At 41.9% G+C, this 19,316-nt stretch overlaps 1 protein-coding gene across 4 annotated transcripts in view; it reads right to left on the reverse strand.

The window, feature by feature from the left end:
• Nucleotides 1-214: 214 nt before the first annotated feature.
• The window catches only part of MRPS27 (mitochondrial ribosomal protein S27), a 101,589-nt gene continuing 82,487 nt past the window's right edge, over nt 215-19,316 (reverse strand). For all 4 annotated transcript variants that reach the window (XM_060143095.1, XM_060143093.1, XM_060143096.1 and 1 more), the window contains 6 exons: nt 15,811-15,889; nt 12,670-12,785; nt 8,851-8,953; nt 6,375-6,517; nt 4,191-4,361; nt 215-1,440 (listed from right to left, as the gene is read on the reverse strand). In XM_060143095.1, coding sequence (XP_059999078.1) covers nt 1,201-1,440; nt 4,191-4,361; nt 6,375-6,517; nt 8,851-8,953; nt 12,670-12,785; nt 15,811-15,889 — 852 coding nt within the window. In that variant the 3' untranslated portion in view covers nt 215-1,200. The remainder of the gene's footprint in view (nt 1,441-4,190; nt 4,362-6,374; nt 6,518-8,850; nt 8,954-12,669; nt 12,786-15,810; nt 15,890-19,316) is intronic.

A 19,316-nucleotide genomic window follows, 5' to 3' on the forward strand; every position in this document is an offset into this window, starting at 1 on the left:
AATAGGGTAATAGCAGTTCACTCATAGGGTTGCTGGAGCTCAGCCAGTCCTGAACACAAGTTAGTGGTTGTGGTGATTATTATTATTATTACAAATGCCACAGTCTACTGGAGAAGGAGGGTTGAAAATATGTTGCTCAAAATTATAGTGACTATAATGACGATGAAACTCCCTACTTCTCCCTCCCTTCCCCCAAAGATGAAGAATACACCAAAATGATCCTAGAACATTTATTTCCACAGGTTCTTGATACAATCCTGCATAAAAGTACACCACTACACAAAAGGGCAAAACTACACAGCAAGCAAGAGCGGCCACTGACCCCTTCCACAGAGAAACCCCAGAGAGAAAATTTCCACTTCCTGACAGTTTTACAATCATTCATGTCTTCTACGCACTGCAAGCCCCATCCCATCTCTCATTTTCTCCAGTTTCTAACTGAAACTTGTGTTCACAAATTGTATGTGTGTTCATGTGTGTGCTCACTTTACCTACTTGATGAGGGGCTGAGACAATGCTTTGTAAGAAAGTTACCGCAACATAATGGGGAGTCAAGCCACGGAAGCTTCAGAGCTAGGGCTAGCTCTCTCCTCAAAAGCCCTGACATGCTAAAAATGCCACCGGGGGTCCCTGAAATTTGAGAGCCAGTAGGTCTTGTGTTTGCTCCTGTACTGAACTTCTCCCAGTTCAGGTCTGGGAGGGGAAAGTGGGGATGTGCGGGCATCCCATACCCAGCTCAGGCTGAGAGCTTGCACGCGAGAGGAGACTAGGGGACAAGGTCTCAGGACCTGCAGGTGGCCTCGGCTGGGGACACAGAGACCATTCAAAAGCTTGTGCTTGAGACCAGATTCTTCAGTCACGGCTTCTCCCACCACCATCGCTAGGTATCAGGGATTTTCAGTCTTCAAAATTGATCCCTGTCCCCCAAGAACTCCACTATAAGCGTCGAGAGCCCTTATTTAAGGTATTTAGCTAGTGGCTTCAGTCTGACTATTTGCCACTTTCATGGTTCCACAGTCTTCTTGGCATCCGGGTGGGTGGTCACATGGCTTGACATGTGAACAGCTTGGCTTCTGTACCTTAGGGGGTCTGCTTTAAGAACAGGAGAAGGTGGATGCAGGACACTGAGGCTGCCCTCATGGTCACTGTGGATCCTGAGATGGGCTCTTGTGAAGTTCCTGTAGCCCCTGAGGGGCCTAATTAGGCAGATGCCTCTGCTGCTCTTCGAGCCTCCTGCGCCTGCTTGGCCCTCTCCCTCTGCTCCTTTTCCCTCTGAATCAAATGTACCCAATCCAGATGCCACTGCTGCAGCTTCTGCTCGTAGGCAGCGATGTCTTCTGCTTCACAGGTAGGGAGCTGTTCCTTGACAAGCTGGGTGGTCAGGGTCAGAAGGCTTTCTGACTCAACTTTGCCCAGAGCGTGTAGCTTAGAATGTAAGGCCTATTGGAAACAAAGGAAAAAAAAAAAAAAAAAAAAAAAGAAGATGTGGGAGGGGCAGGTAGGTAAAGAATACAAAGAAGAAAAGAGAAGAGGTTAAGTCACTTACAAAATCTCCACACATTCTGCTCACAGGAGAAGGTACTTTATTGGGAGCCTGTCATGCTGCCTTTCATCCAGGCACTGTTAGCTTTTGCTCTTTTTTTTTTTAATTTCAGCCCAGCAATTCTGCTAAGATGCACCACATGTCATTTCTTCCCCTTCACTCACAAACGGTAAATGGAACTCCATATGCTGTGACTCCCTGTGTAATTTCTTGTTTTAGACCACAAACACTGCACAAGAAAAGAAACCTTCATTTCCATTCTGACCTGCACCAAACCAAGCAGCAAACTCCAAGAACAAAGAACCCTAAGATGGAAACAAAATGGCAGAAGCAGCTGATAAAATGGAGCAAGTTCATCCATAGCTTTTCCTTTAGAATTACTGGGATAAATGTTTGCCTAACCAGTATTCCTTTCAACAGATGGAATTCACGTCAACGCTTTCTTACTAACGGCATGCTAAACAGCTCCCACGAGTGCCTGCGCTATTATAAGCCTCCACGTGCTGTGCTTCCCTGCAGGTCAGCCTTGACATCCTGACTACTTATGGCTCCATCTGAAACGGCAGCTCGATTTGGTCAGTATTGTATTTCTGGAGAAGTAAAGTACTAAAAACACTAGTCTACTTAAGTGCTTCAAGATGTAGATCATCAGAGACGCACTTATGGCCCCAGACTTAGCATATATGACACACCCCATGTTCCACAAAACAAATGCGATTTACTGGCATAGGTGATGAGGCCTGCTCTAACAGCAGGGGCTGGAAGGTGGGAAGGATCCATGGGCTTCAAGGAGTGGCCAGACGTCTGGTGTGACAGGTCAGCCACAAAAATGAGCCCCAAAAAGATTACCTGGGATTAACAAAAATCAGGCACCAGGAAGAAAAGGAGCGTAAAATGAGAATTCTTTCTTTCTGATATCACTTCCCACCTGGTTTGAGGCCAAGGAGACAGCTTGGGACACCAGAATAAGGACTCAACTCTGAGTCAGCAAATCCAAAGTGTTCAAATTTGTGTTCAAATCCAAAGCCAGTCACTTATGGACTAGGTTCCCTCAACCTTAGTGTCATGTAACACAGGAAGAGCAGTATCTACCACCCAGGTAAGGGTAAAGGAAACGCAGTAGTGCCTAACACACAACTAGCAGTCAAGAAATATTGGTCTTTTTTTGTGTGAATTAAAAAAAAAAAATGCACTGTGGAAGAGTGAGGGCTGAGAATTCAATGCTGGCACGGATTTCTATTCTCGGAGATTAAATATATAAGCAATAAGAAAAAGGTGGTAACTTTTAAGAGTCGTGGGGCAGCCTTGGTCAATAAGAACATGGTAAATGATGATCTATGGGGCTAAGCAGATTTTTTGCTGTTTAGCTTTTCTAAATCTGCAAAGTTAAGAGGAAAGAACAGGTATGTAAATTCTTAACCTAGCTGCTAATTCTCCGTGTAACCCTGAAAACATCGATTAACCTTCCTTTTTCAATTTCTAAATTATAAAAAAGGGAAGTTGAGCAATTACCTTATAGAAGTACCGGGAAAAACAGCTACTAAAGGTATTAGGATCCTCCTTAGAACAAGGGGAAATAGATTTCCCACAGCTGGTTCAATATAATTACTGCAAAGATTTCAATGTAATACTCTGGCAAAGTATACATCCCTCTGCACCAAAAGGACACAATGGGTCAGCTGGGAGGGATGGGAACGTTTTCTGCTTCACACAATGAATTCTCCTTCAGGCAGCAATTGTTCCCCCCCTCGCTTTGTGCTAAATAGATGAGAAACACAGCAAGGAAGAGGCCAAGGGCTTAAAATCTGAACATGGCTCTTCCTCCCTGACTCTGATCACAGAGCATTTTGGGACGTAGAGTTGAAAGCTACCAAAGGCAGTTTGAGTGCTCAGGGCTGTCCTGAAACCTGTAGAAACCTGTTTACACCATCCATGTAGTCCAGAGAGCATTTCCAATGGCCCTAGTGCACACCACAAAGCCGCGCAAGAGAAGATGCCTGCATTTCATCTTCATCATATTCAAATGAGGCTTTGTGATTTCTACCTGGGTTTCTGGTGATCAAGAAGGTTCAATGTAATATGGAGAAATGACCAGATCCTCTTCACCCAGGGCTGAAGTCAGATGCTTGCTATGAGAAGGCAAACTGTTACCCACCCATCAGGCAGACGTCAGGGAGGAGTAGCGGATAATGACATGCTGCCTTAGGAAAACTGTGACCGATTCGCTCAAGTATGAAAAGGAGCATAAAAATTCCATTTGTTTCTTTTAAGACCACTTCCTGTGTGAAGCAATAACAATGTGATTTTTTTTTTTTTTTCTGTATGCGGGCCTCTCATTGTTGTGGCCTCTCCCGTTGCGGAGCACAGGCTTCGGACACGCAGGCTCAGCGGCCATGGTTCACGGGCCCAGATGCTCCACGGCATGTGGGATCTTCCCGGACTGGGGAACGAACCGGTGTCCCCTGCATCGGCAGGCGGACTCTCAACCACTGCGCCACCAGGGAAGCCCAACAATGTGATTTTTGATGTCAGTTTTTAATGCCCTTGTGTGTGACATTGATGCATGAAAGGACTGCTGGTCTATCACCATGGCAGAGAAGCATGCTTAATGCACAGCTGAGAGGGACTCAATTCTGCTACAACTCACCTCAAATCGTTCCAGGTAACGGGGAAGCTTGGACTGTTCAGTTTCCTCCACATCCAGCTGCTCCACCAGTTCTTCTGACCTCTGGGTCTTCTCACCTTGGGGCTGGTCCTCTGAAGACCCCTGGGCCGGAGCGGTCAGAGCCGCCTTCAGCGCTCTGTCCAGCACATCGAGCTGCAGAGCAGAAAGGGGGGCAGAGATTAAACATCCTATGGCCCTGAAAGCACTGGGAAGGGAGGCTGGAGAAGGGAAAGGAAGGGAAACCTGGGATCTAAAATATCGTGAGAAGAGTTCTCTTATCAAATTATAGGGAACAGAAATGGTTATATAATTTTACACTAGAAACACCCTGTCCCATGGCATGAACACTTAGTACAAAACAAATGGAACAATACGCAAGCTCAGAATTATCTGTGTAAGTGAATCAACACAGCAGCTTTTGATTTCACTTTTAATCACCCAGGTAAGAATCCAAGAATCATGCTTGATGGGTACTGAAGTACCACCCCTTCCATGTTTTTCTTCCTCAATTGCTTTGGAATTGGGAGAAAGGGAAAGAAAAACCACTACAGACCAGAACCAAAATGGGCCACTTTGAATGCACGGTAAAACCTCTGAATCTAGGCAGGGACCTTCTTCAGAGAAAAATTTTAGCTCATAGGGTATCCAGAGATTAGGGATCAGTCAATCTATATAAGCTGCTGACAAAGACCAGATAGGCATACATGAAATTTATTGTAACAGGTGATTTCTATGGCTTAGAAAGTAAATAAACTATAAAACGGAAGGTTTCTTTTTGTTTTGACCCCTCTCCCCTACCACTTTCATTTTGGGGCAACCTCCCTCGACCCTCAAAGGGCCTAATCATCAGAGATGGGACAGAAACAACCTCAAGGCCAGCATTAGCACCTGCATGGATAACGATGAATTCTGTCCATGTCACTTCAGAACAAAAATCCAGAAAATACTCCAAGGCTTCTGAATGCCACTAATACATTATACCCAAATGTATATGTGGGATATACATATATATACATATACACATACATATATGTGACACATATCCCACTCTTGCTGACATCTGAATCACATTCCTATGAAGTCAGAACACAAACAACGCAAATCTGTCTCCAACTGGAAGGAGTATTTCCCTGGCAAAGCATTTATGTATAATTTTGTGTTTTCAATCACCAGCACTGACTACAGCAGGGTTAAAACATGAAAATATATTTAGAAATGTGTATACTTGGTAAATGTCTGGCAGAGAACATAAGGCCTCACTAGACACCAGTATAAGGAGCCAGTATAGGGACCAGACTTGTGCATCCTGTGACTGCGCGGAAGCCATGAGGTGAGTCCTAGTGATCAGCATCAAGGCAAAACAAATAAGCAGCTGCTCAAAGTTAACTTTTACACCCTGTTAATGAAACAACTGATGTCCTTCTATGCCTCACTCTGGCTACAACAGCTGCTTGGGCAGGAGCGAACACTGTTGGCTCCCTATCGGGTGTAAGCTCGTCGCGTGCTTTCCTGTAGCCTGAGCTCACTCTAGTAACTTCGTAGTGTCAAGAGCCCAAGGTGACCAAGAGGGATGAGCTTTGAGGCTGGTGGGAGGACAGTGTCCTAGTCCAGGCAAAGTGAACGCCTTAGAACTATGAAAGGAACATTTGGTCCAGATCTCCTCAGCATCATGCATTCACCACAGAATAGTTTAATGGAAGGAAAGAAAGACAGTGCCATCTCTAGTCCCTAGACTCATTTCTTGAGAGCTTGTATGATGGAAAAAACTGACAGGTAGTTAGGCTCCGGGGACTAAATGAGGAGACAGAAATGCCAAAAATTAAAGGTGAAATCTTAACCTCTCAAGCTCCTACTGAGATTTTACTTTAGGGGTCGGGTGGAATTAAACAGCATTTTACAGAATTCAGTTTGAATTTTAGGGAAGGGGAATGGTCTTCTTCCCAGACAGTGAACTATAAAATCAACATCAATCTTATTGTCTAGTGCTTTTTGTCAGTAACATTGAGAATGTTTGTGGTTTTTCACTCCTTTTCACCTGAATAAGTACATGATTCTATAGAGATAAAGAAAGTGGGGCATGGGGGTGACAAGGAAAACAAATCCAAAGCTTGACTTATGAGTAACAGGAGATGATAAATCCCACTGAATTAGAGACAGGGAACTTACCGCTTCTCTACACAGTTTTCCGTCTTCTGGGGAGGAGGCCACCTTCTCCATTACTTGAAGGGCTCTGTTGAGGTACCCTGGCTGCCACAGCAGGGGCATGTTATGGTACACAGCCCGCAGCCCTTGCTGCAATTCCACCTTCCCTGTGGCCAAAAAGAACAAAAAAGAAGGCTCAGCTGTGGCTTCCCACTATGTCTGAAACGGAGGACTTGAAGGCACAAGCGAATACTTACCTGGCAGCTCTAGAAATAGAGAAGGATAGTTTCAAACCTATACCAAGAGCCTCATCCCACCCAGTGAATGGGGACACTTTGGATGTATGATGAAAAATGTAAAATTCTATGTATACACCTTTCAGTATAAAGTCATGTGAACTTATTTTTCCTCTTTTTCATTTGGACTACTGGAGATTATCATGAGGATATATGAATCAAAGGGTGGAGGGAAATTTACAAACGTTGCTATTTATTTTTTATTTATTTATTTAAATTTGGCTATGCCGGGTCTTAGTTGCGGCACGTGGGATCTTTAGTTGCGGCATGCGGACTTCTTAGTTGCGGCATGCATGTGGGATCTAGTTCCCTGACCAGGGATTGAACCCAGGCCCCTTGCATTGGGAGTGTGGAGTCTTACCCACTGGACCACCAGGGAAGTCCCTACAGAGGTTGTTATATCTGCCTCTAAGTGAAACTACCCTGACAAAACAAGTCAAACAACTGAAATACTAGTTTTGTTTCAAGAACAAAATCTTCCTCTGAAAAAGAAATTCCACAACTTTTTTACAGTGGAAATCTTGTCAACGTCTGACAACGTCCCCTGCCAGGAAATGTTTGACATTTTTCAAAATGCTCCAAAACACCCCATGAAATACTCTTTATGAAAAAAAAAAAATCTCACTTTGCTCTCCTTTCCTTTATTTGAGGTTCATCAGTACTTAAATCGTATAGTCCTCATTCATCCTTTTGGGTCTCAGGACATGAATGTTTCTCTTGGTACCTCAAACAATCACAACTGGAGCTTAAAACATGGCTGGCAGCAAGGTCCCCGAGTGAGGACAGGGGCTGTCTCTGGACTCCTGGGGAACAGAAACTTCTGCACTAATGACCAAAGTCACCTTGAGCTGCCAGGTCTTAAATCTACCTTCACTTATCTTTCCCGGGAAGGAGGATTTGGGAAAGCTGTAGTGGAACATAAATAGACAAAGCTCATCAGGTGACAGCTAATTTTAGATCTGTAAGATGCTTGGGGTTGGCTGCAGTCACGTTCTGGGAAGCTGCTTCTGTCAGAGGTGAATGAGGCTGCGCAGCACAGGACACAGTGAGAGCAAAGGGCTTTGGATCTGATGCTCCCAGACCCAAAACACCCGGGCCTCTGCTTAGCAACAGGAACAACAAAGTACATTTTCTTAGCCTTGACAACTTCCCGGCCAATTCATGCAGTGTAACAATCCTGAGTGCTCATCTGAAGGCAAAGGCCAAAAACGTGTAAATCAATATCAAAAGTAGATGGTAAGTAAAGAGAAAATGATTTTTAAAAAGAGTGGTCAACTCTTTTGTTAGTCTGATCACCAGCCTGATGAAGTCCTCTCTCTGAGTCAGTTTCTATCAGAATCAGCATCTGAGAATGCCACACTACATTTTATTGGTGAAGATCAACTCCAAAAGCAGTCAAACTGCTATAACTTAGATGATTTTCAGAAAACAAAGGTAAGCAGACACAATGTATGATCAGAAGGGACTTTCTCAAATGCCTACCTACTTAGGAGAGAGACTGCAAGGATAATGAAATAACATGCATTTAATAAACCTGTGTAAATCGGGACACATTTTATGCACATTTAGGGTTAATGTTATTTGCCCAGATTCCACACAACCCAAGTGCCGAGGCTGCTCCTCAGAAGGCTTTGCCCTCCTGACTGTCTGATTCTCATGCAATCTGGGGTCTAAAGCAGAGCTAGCTGTCCTGTGTGTGGCACAGCCACATTGCACCAGTGAGCCCCTCTCTGCTTTCCCAAGTGCTGCTGGATGTGCTCTCTGAGTTTCTCTTCCCTCACACCTGAAAACAATACCAAGGATATGTGTTCAACTCCAACTCTTAATTTCTTTCCTCCTGGACTTTAGATTTAAGAGACAGAAAGATCTTTGTTAATAATGGGAAAGATCCTACTGGCCAGTTCTCCCAAAAGAGGGTCAGAACTTTCCTTTCTTTATCCCTTCCTCACACTGATCACCACTAAATATAATCGAGAGCCATCAGAACTAATTCTCACCTTGCCAGTGGTGGGAGGTTTTAGAACCCGCTTTATTGTCTTAGGTCATAACTGTAAGGCCATCAAAGTCTAGTTTTATGTCTAAAAATGAAAGCTGTATTGGAATTTCACTCGCAAATTTAAATCAAATTATAATTTCATTATGAAGTAAAAGAATGCATCAGTTCTATCCATGAAGAACAATGTTTGTAAGGACCTCCAGCTTACCAAGAAGCGCATAGCCGTACAACTGGGAACTCAACCCCACCGAATTCTTCTGCTTTAGGCCTGGGAGTAACAGGGATGCACCAAAGTTCCTCTCCTCTTCCCACTGCAACAGAATATACCAGATCACGGTGCAGCCAAGCAATGCATAAATGCATTTTGTACGCAAAAATGTGATTTTTAATGACACAGAGGAAAAAAGAACATGTTATAACATTAAGTAAAAGAAGCAAAATAACAAAACTAAAGGTACATTATAATTCTAATTTTGGAAAGAAAAGATATTTATGTTTAATGAAAAATACAGAACAGAAATGCCCAATATGTTAACAGATTTCTGGGCAGTGAAATTACAAGCAATTTTGGTTTTCTTCTTTGTACTTTTCATTACTTTCCAAATTTGGGGCAGTGAGTAAGAGTTCCTTTTACTATCAGAAAAGCAAAACAAAATAAAAATAAAGCGTACACTCTGGACCGGCATTGCCTCGAGACAATCAACAAAGATTACCCATGCTGTTAGCCCTGTACTCACACTGCTATGAAATGACAGAGCAAGCTTTTTGAATTTTAAACAATTCAGCAATAAGACTCCTTCTACTTCACAGTGTTCAAATAAATATAACTATTAGGCTGCCTTTAGATAGATTTACGCCTCTCAAAAATCAATTAGGCAATCAGAAACACTTGGCAATCATTTCTTTCAACCCAGGGTGCAAAATTACACTTCAATAAAATTGAAGCCTTATGAGACACGGGAAAAGAAGGGGCAAAGTACAAGCATTGCTAAGGCTGCTGCAGACTAGCAACAGCAGGGACGGGGGACTCACTGTAAAGGTAGGCCTGAGGAGAGCCTTGGCAACTCCCCAGACGAGGGCTGTGATCTTCTCGGTGCTGGTGCAGTAGGAGCACACAGCGGCCTAAGCCTTTGTTCCAGCTTGGAAATACAGAACGCAAAGCTCAGGTGGCCCTGCGCTGGTCAGAGAATGAACAAAGTGTGCAAGCTACAACTGCAACCAGGTATATAAGTGGGGTACCCAAGGTATTAAGGGGCACCCAAACCTCTTTATTAGGAATGACCTTCGTGCAATGCAAGTGCAATTTCCTCAGGTTTTTCTAAACCTTTGAAACAAGCAAAGACCTTGGGAGAAAAGCAAAGCCTCCTCAGGGGCTTCTGCAGCACACATAAGCAAGAGAGTTGGCAATGAAGGACCAGGTCATTTCACTTGCGAAAGCAAATCACTTGGAGGTTTGATTTTCCCCCACAAAAACTGCATGAAAAGGGGCCCAGGGAAAAGTTAATAAGGAGGCTTAGAAGCATTTTTTCTTTTCTTTAGGGAAAAACATGACCTATAGTATCAGGGTGCAACAGGGGCTAAAAGCCAAATGAGCAGCATCCTTGCTGTGCTAGAACTGAGCAGGGGTGGTGATGGTGCTGCAATGGTGATTCTTCCAAAAGCACTTTTACAAAGATGAATGAAAGCAAATGGATGTGTTAGAGATTTTTTGGATGATTGGGAAAAATACAACCACTGCTGCTTAGATGAAAGGCTAGTTATGTGTTAACATAAAATATCAGGTCTCTTCCAAGCCTTTACCTTCTACTCTATGTACTATTAAGGACTAAATCAGGAGCTATTTTACCAATGTCCTCAAGGTTTTCTCATTTTATGCTTCAGCTTCTCCCATTAATACAAAGCAAACCCTCCTTCTCTCCTTCCTCCCTCCACTCCCCTTCACAGCCAGACATCTCAAAACACCGCCGATGCTCACTGTCTCCTTTCTGCACCTCGGACTCACTCCACAATCCACTCCAATTTGGTTTCCTGCTCCATTACTCTATGGCCCTCACACCACTAAGTTCAACGCATTTCATAAAAGTCCTCGTCTCACCTACCCTCTGAGGAGCGTTCTACATGCAGACCACCTCCTCCCGCGGTGTTTGTTCCAACACATTCCTGACTCTCCTTTTGGCCTGTGGCTCGTCTGCAGACACTTACACGTGGATTTGTAAATTACATCTCCAGTCCAGATTTTTCCATTAAGATGCCAATTTCCCTTGTGAAATCTCTTGACTGTCTCAAAGGTATCTCAAAATGCAACATATTCAGAGCCAAATTAATGATCTTCCTCATCAAAAGAAGTCTTTGCAAACACATGGTGACCCTTTTGTCCAGATACCCCAGGCAGCAACTGAGGAGGTCAGACTTCACCTCCACCTCCCTGCCTCCACATCTACTTCCTTCCTCATCATGCTCTTTGCCTCCTAGATACGGACATCGGCTACTTTGTAACTCCACCACATTCTGGTCCCCACACTACCATTACTCTTACTCAGACGACCACGATAGTCTCCTACGTGCTCTGACCATAACCACCCTGGCCCTGATCCAACCTCCTACCCACGTTACAGCCCAGATACACAAATCTGATCATGCCACCCCTTCTGCTTAAAACTTTTCAGTGGCTTCTCACTATTTTTAGAATGTAGATGAAACAGCTTAGCATGACCTACCTTCTGCAATCTCATCTCACCCTACAATTCTCTCTGTGGCAGCTACACTATCTTCCTAGCTTCTTCCAGCCCCTTTCTGCTCAGCATGTTCTTTCTGCCACAGGACTTTTGCACATGTCATTTTCTCTTTTTGGATTGTTCTTCCTCTCTTCAGTCTGTTAATTCCTATTCATGCTTCAAATATTAACTCAGGAAATATTTCCTTAAGGAAGAAGGCTTTCCTAACAGGTTTAAAATACAAACAAAAACTCACTACCATACAGGCTTTTCATAGAAGACGTCTTTGTAGTGATCATTATAGTCATCATTTTATATTCGTGTGTTTGTTTTAAATGCCTGTATTCATCTTAGATTGTAAGAAGGAAATTTTTGCTCACCACTGTATAAGGAGCTCTTGAAATGTATGGAATGTAGTAGTTGCTCAATATATATTTAATGAACTAGTGAAATGTGAGGTGTGCCATAGGCTATGACATTCATCTTACAAAAACAAAACACACAATAAATTTTTTTAGAATGGGGGCTAGACTAAATGATCTTTTCAGTTCCTACCCAAAGTAGTAGTTTTTGGTGTTACATCTGAGGTTAAGGGCAGACTGTAGGGCCAGGCTGCTTGGCTTCACCAGGTGGCTTCATCACCTACTAGCTGGGTGGCTATTATGTAACATCTCTGTGCCCCAGTCCTCTCATCTGCATGGAGTTGTGAGGATTAAATGAATTAATAAATCTAAAACACCAAGAACACAGCCTGGTGTAAAGTAAGTGCCATTTAAGTATTAGCTATTGTTGTTGTTACTGTTGTTATTCTTAGGATAGCAATAAACAATGACTAAATATCCTAACCTAAGAGATGAAACCAAACTTAGTCTTCTGGACTGACCCAGAGCAACCTTAGGAAAATACTGACATAAATTAAACAATGAGTATTTAATACCTGAGGTCGTGGTCGAAGCTGGCTGCCTCACTGCTTCATTGGTATGTCATGTCCAGCTCTCACTGATCATCGATTACCTACTTCTGCACGTGTTAGGTGCACTTAGCCTAGCTCAAGTCTCAGAATGCACATAAGGACTTTCCCTTGAGATTCTTCCGAGTGGAAGAATGTCCAATTCCACTTTGTTAGAGCCCAGTACCTAAAATGTACAGGATGAACACTCACTCCTGGTTGTACGGGGCCACAGCGCTATACATCAGGCATCTTTTTCCAGATGCTGAGGGCAGAGGTTTCCTCTGGTGCCCACATCACTACTGAGCAGCCACTGCTTGCTTCTTCTAAGGCTCTCACTGCTGCTTTAGGGTAGATCACTTACACTGAAGTCTGTCTTCTTTGCCAGGCAGTAGTATAAAACGTAGAGGGAGAGGAGTTGGGTGGAGGGAACCTCAAAAGCTTCTTGCATCATGACCTCAAAAACCACAGACAGAGCATCTGGAAAGAATATCAAAGTAAGAATGAGAGGTAATTAGTTTTAGGTAACATCATCCAACCTGTATTTAACTATAAACACTCTTAAAAAGTGGGGCATGACAGAAAAATAAACAGAATTAAGAAGTTAAGAAATGTGGGCTCTGGTCCTAGTTCTTCCATAAACTAGGTCTTTCCCAAGTCTTCAGCTTCTATTGTACACACTACTGTGTACTGAATCAGGTGCTATTGTATCACTGTCCTCAAGGATGTCAAATAAACCACTCAATTTCTCAATATCATCTTCATGATGTTAAAATACCATTTGTCCCACATACATCACAAGACTGTTGACAGTCCAACAAAATAATACATGTGAAAATGCCTCATAAACTGTGAAGCAAATTTAAGGCATCATGTCCATCAGCTGGAAGAGCTAAGGCATACAGAAAGGAGGCAAATATATTTTCCAGGTCACCCTGACAAGTAGAGAGGGGGCTTGGCTGACTGCCCCACTGTATGTTCTGGAATTTTCTCCCTGTTTGGGCAAAAGAGAACAAATGCTAGAGACAATTCTAAATCTCAGGTATTATTTCAAAGACAGAAAACTGATGACTACAAAAAGGACAATCAGGCTCAATTTAAAAGAATTGAAAGAATGGAAAGGAAATGCTTATTCATAAGTTATAATTCCGTGAGTGTAACATAGAAGATATCTGTTTTCACATGAATGCTGATCATAGGAGACCAGACCGTGAGCAAGGTCTAATTTATTGTCCCTCAATATTTCACAACATAGGCAGAAGGCAAGAAAATCAAATTCAAACAATTTCTTTCCCTTAGTATTTGTTGTTAAATCAGAGAATGTTAATATTGGTTTAAAATACGGTGCCTGCACATAACACAGGCACAACGAATGTTTTTGAATAACTGACTGAGCTGTTCTGTTAACCGATTTTTGCATATAGGGCTGCATAAGAGTCAGCACTGATTTGCAGCTGTTGCTAGCCAGCTGGTTTTGTGTGTGTTGTCATGGTTCTACATGAGGCCACAGCCAAGAATTTCTATATATTTTTTGCAAACAGGGAAACTGAGATAGACAGGCAGACCAGGGAGGAGTCACCCAGTCAGTCAGTAGCAAAATAAGAACCTGGAAGAGATTAAACAAACAACACTCCCATCTCACCAACAAACCGACATTTTAAAAGAACACAAAGTTACAAATCAGTTTAAAAAAAATCTGTTTTGCCAACTGTTCAATACTGAATCCAAAATTACACATGAAAAATAAATCAAATTTATTTTATCTCTAATTTATATTCATTTCAGTCAGCTTGGGAAGTGAAATTAGGTTGATCTGTATAAGTAATTTCCTTTTCCTCCATAATTATTTATATACTTGGGTATTTCCTATTTTAGCAATAAAAAGTATAACATTTTCTAAATTTTTGCCATAAATAATAATAATCTTCATCAAAACTTTATTTTAAAAAATCCTCAATATTATTTACTCTGAATTTAGAAGGAAAAAAAAAGAAAAAAACCAAACCCAAAACTCCTTTTACCCTTCCAACATTACCTTTAAAGAGAGAGGGGAGAAAACTGCTACTACATAATTTTCCAATGATAGAGTAATAAGGATTCTTAAATCGGATGTTCACAGAGAACAGACGATGAAACATGCAAAAGCTAATTATCTTTTAGTTGAATTCAGGAAGCCCCTGTTTAAAATGGATAAGGGATAATGAGCATTTCAAAAAATAATGCACAGGGCTTCCCTGGTGACGCAGTGGTTGAGAGTCCGCCTGCTGATGCAGGGGACACGGGTTTGTGCCCCGGTCGGGGAGGATCCCGCGTGCCACGGAGCGGCTGGGCCCGTGAGCCATGGCCGCTGAGCCTGCGCGTCCGGAGTCTGTGCTCCGCAACGGGAGAGGCCACAACAGTGAGAGGCCCGCATACCGCAAAAAAAAATAATAATAATAATAATAATGCACAGCAAATATTTTTAGGTAGTCAACAACTGCAAGCCTTATGAGAGAGAAGATAAAGCAGAGGCCCGGAGAAGAGAAAGGAGAGAGGTCCCCGGTCCCCAGGTCCCCAGCCTCATCACTGAGTCCAGGCAGTGACGCAATGGAAAAGGCTGAGGGTGCTGGTGTGCAGGAACAAGAGGATGTAACCCAATGACAAGAATCACAGGTGTCATAAAAGCATAAGTGACCACCAGTCCACATTCACATTCCTGAGGTAGTGACTACCCTAACACAGGCATGGCTCCTCAGAACCAAGCCTGAGGATGAAATGGGGGAAGGGGAAGCCAGTGTGTGTCTTTACACAACGGCATGGCCTCCTCTTTCCTTCTTCACTGTCTGCGTAGCTGCAAGCACAAGCGTGCTGTACTACCCTTCCCTGTCCACTGGAGACTGGCAGGGCTCCACCTGACTGCTCTGTAGGGTCTGCCACATCCCCACCTTTCCTTGGCCTCCCTTACTGTAGCTGAAGGTAAGAGCCACTTTAAATTAATTCCATGGGGTCAGAGGATTTTGGGGGTAAAGAGATCTCAGAGTTCACCAATGCACTTACTTTAGAGAAGGGGGAACAAAAGCCTAGGGAGGTGAAATGACTTTCCTTCATAGCGAGGGTACTACTCTCTCCAGTATATAAGATTTTATACTTACACACTTCACATGCTGTAACAACTGTGATTTAAATAAAGTTAGCAAATGGTGCTAAAAAAAGTCAAGCTAATAGCTGAATTAATATAATCTTAACTAGCCATGGAAGCTCAGGCAAGGTTTATTGCTTCACTAAATTCATTGTCCTTTGCCCAAAGAGACATGAACAAATAAACTTCAGAAACTCAGAGGAAAAAAGACCTGAATATGGTTCTCCTATCTGGCCAACTGGTGTGGTAAATCAACTACGCACCTATTTCTGACTGAAAGAGTGATGTAGAGAGTCATTAAGAAATAAAAAAAGTGAAAGTGCCTACATTTACTTCCCTTTGGGAACTGAAGATCCATTATACATGGAACTGGGTTTGGTTTCTTACCTTTGTAATTTTCTTCCTTTATGAAATGATCCATCAGTAAATTAAATGTATAGTTATCTGGAAAAATACCATATTGGACCTGTAATGAAAATAAAAGTGAGATAAGGGAAAAAATATTCATTGAATTCAGTTTATAATTTATGCCTATGTATTATTCAGGAAAAACCTTGGCACCGTTAGCTGTAAAATATCTGACTATCATTTCACAGCATCTGGGACGGTGAAACAGAAGCTGTGACTCATGCCGTTTGGTAACTGGAACTGTTGGTCAGGGTGAGAAAGTTGTGAGTGGGTGTCTGATATAAGACAACTGACGTCTGAAAAATAAAGCTCAATTCTAACACTTCATCATAACTTAAAAAAACCCCAAACCAAACCAAGACAATAAAAAACCACCATACTCCACTCGTTCAGTGATTCTTTTCAGAAGGTATGAATATCAATGCAAAAATGGACTCCCATGAGAAAGCACACATTAACACATTATGCAGCATTTTCTGGTCCTTAGAGCACTTTTTCTCCAACTTTATTAAGATATAATTGTCATATAACATTGTGTAATTTTAAGGTGTACAACATGATAATTTAACACACATATATATTGCAAAATGATTATTACGATAAGGCTAGTTAACAAATTCATTGCCTCACATAATTACCATTTTTTTGGTGGTGGCAGTGGTGAGAACATTTAAGATCTATTTTCTTGGCAACTTTCAAGTATACAATACAGTACTGTTAACTACAATCACCGCGTTGTACATTAGATCCTCAGAACTTACTCATCTTACAACTGGAAGTTTGTATCCTTTGACCAACCTCTCCCCATTTCTCCCGAACTCCCAGTCCCTGGCATCCATTATTCTACACTGTTTCTATGAGTTCCGCTTTTTTAGATTTCACATATAAGTGAGATCATGACGTATTTGTCTTTCTTTGAGTGACTTATTTTACTTAGCATAATGCCCTCAAGGTTTGTCCATGTAGTCTCAAATGGCAGGATCTTCTTTTTTATGGCTAACTATTCCATTGTATGTATATGTTCATATACACACACCCCACATCTTCTTTATCCATTCATCTGTAAATGGACATTTAGGTTGTTTCCACGGCTTGGCTATTGTGAATAGTGCTGCTATGAACATGGAGGTGCAGGTATCTCTTTGAGATAGTCATTTCATCTCCTTTGGATTTATACCCAGAAGTGGGATTGCTGGATCAAATTGTAGTTCTATTTTTAATTTCTTGAGGGACCTTCATACTGTTTCCCATACTGGCTGTACCAATTTACATTCCTGTCGACAATGCACAATGCCACATTCTTGTCAGCATCTGTTATCTCTTGTCTCTTAGACTAGTTTTTAAAGACCCAAGAAGCCTGAAGTTGCCATGGCTCCCATGTGACTTGCACGCACAATCAAGTCTGACTACTAATGGTCTAGGCTGTGGTCATGTGTCTGTTTTAAATCCTTACTTCAGTAGGCTCATCCCCCCCACCCCCCGTCAACCACCAGAAACACCTGAGGAATTCTTTTTTTTCCAATTATACCCATCCCCTTAGAAATTCTGATAACCCTAAACCCCAGTTGCAAATCACTGCTGAACTGAGTCACTATTACCAGCACGCTGTGCAGAATGCCTCAGACGTGCCGAAATGGAAAAAAAGTTTAGAATCCATTGCTTTAAAGGTTGTAGCTCATGAGCAGTGTTTAAATTCATCAAAGCAGTCAACCAAATCTGCACTAATCCCTAAGGCAGGGTAAAAACAAAATATCTTAGAATGATAAATCATTAAAGCCAGAAGGAACCTTAGAAATCAACTGGTCAGTGATTCTCAACACTGACTGCAAATGAGAATCAGCTTGGGAGCTTTAAAAAGACACCAATGAGGTATGAAAAGGCAGAGCACAGAGGATTTTAAGGGCAGTGAAACTAGTCTGTATGATACTACAATGGTAGATACATGTCATTATACATTGTTTAAACCCATAGAATGTACAACATCAAGAGTGAACCCTAATGTAAACTACGGACTTTGGGTGATTATGTGTCAATGTAGGTTCATCAGTTGTAACAAATGGCTCACTCGGGAGGCTGTGCACGTGTGGGGGCAGGGAACATGTGGGAAATCTCTGTACCTTCTGCTCAATTTTATTGTGAACCCAAAACTGCTCCAAAAAAATAAAATCTATTTTTTAAAAAAACAATAAAAAAATACCAATGGCTGGGCTCCAGAAAGATTAAATTAAATGAGAATCTTGGGGGTGGAGAAAGGCATCTATAATTTTTAAAAGCTTCTTGTGTGATTCTAACAGGAAGCCAGGGCTGGAAATCACTGATTTAGTACAACTCACTTGACTTAAGAGTTGAAAAAACTAAGACCTAGAAGAATAAAATTACTATTTGCCTGAAGTTATGAGCAACTGGTAGAATTTATGAGGTTAAGCTTGGGTCTTCTGACTCCTTGTCTGGTGTTCTTTCCACTAAAAGACTAGTAAGAGTAGAAAATGAGATAGACATTTTTTGTCTTTCCAGAACTTCTTGTTTTGTTTTCATAGGGATCTTCTTCTTTGAGTATGATCTGTGTCATTAAAGTCTGAAGTGAAGAGCAAGATTTAATCCATTCCTTCCCCTGGGGCCTAATATTAGATTTATCAGTGAACCTGCTTATCTACTTTATTAAATTATAAGCTTTCCGAGGGAAAGGACAGGACATTGCTCCTTTTTTGGGACAATGCCATACCCAATACAACATCTCACACACAAACGATCTGAAATGTATAAGTTAAATTAGGCCCAAGTCATGGGAACAAGAACTCCCAAAACCAAAATTAGTATTTCTTTTTGAGGTCTGCCATAGAAGGCCCAGTGACACTACAGAAATAATACATTTCCACAGAAATACTGTTAAAGTCTTGTTAAGGGCCAAACTAGGATTGTAGCTTGAGACTCACAATAATAACATTCTAAACTTTTGCTTATTTTGTACTTATTTCATACTATGAAGGGAATGAAGACTCAACCCTTGGGTAGAGTATAACATGCAGAAAGACCCTAATCATAGGGGCTCTGGGGCTTGAGGGGAGGAGTCAGGGACTTAGGAAGACATGTTTTGAATAACCTAGGAAGTCTGTCTTCTTAAAAATGTGTAAGATGATCTGAATGCTCTGGAGATCACACTCCAGCAAAATGGTCACGTCTTTTTCTCTAAACTTCACCAAAGGGAACTAGGCAAAAAATCCAAGACTTCGGGATCAAGAATGAAATGACCACCGACAAAGTTCTTGTGATTAGATTACCTTTTGCTTTTACCACTCCATTTTTAAGTCACTGTGCTTGGAACAGCCACAGCTACCGGAATGTTTATTGTTAATGGGCTGGTTAATTTATACCAGCTCCATTCTAAAAAGATTTTCTGAGGGCAAATAAATTTAAAAGTTACTTCTTGTACTATTCCCTGCTGTTCTGTAATGGTACAAACACCAAATCACCTAAACTCAGGAGAA

Source organism: Lagenorhynchus albirostris, chromosome 3 (genome assembly GCF_949774975.1).
Source record: "Lagenorhynchus albirostris chromosome 3, mLagAlb1.1, whole genome shotgun sequence".
In the NCBI taxonomy this organism is placed as follows: Eukaryota; Metazoa; Chordata; class Mammalia; order Artiodactyla; family Delphinidae; genus Lagenorhynchus; species Lagenorhynchus albirostris.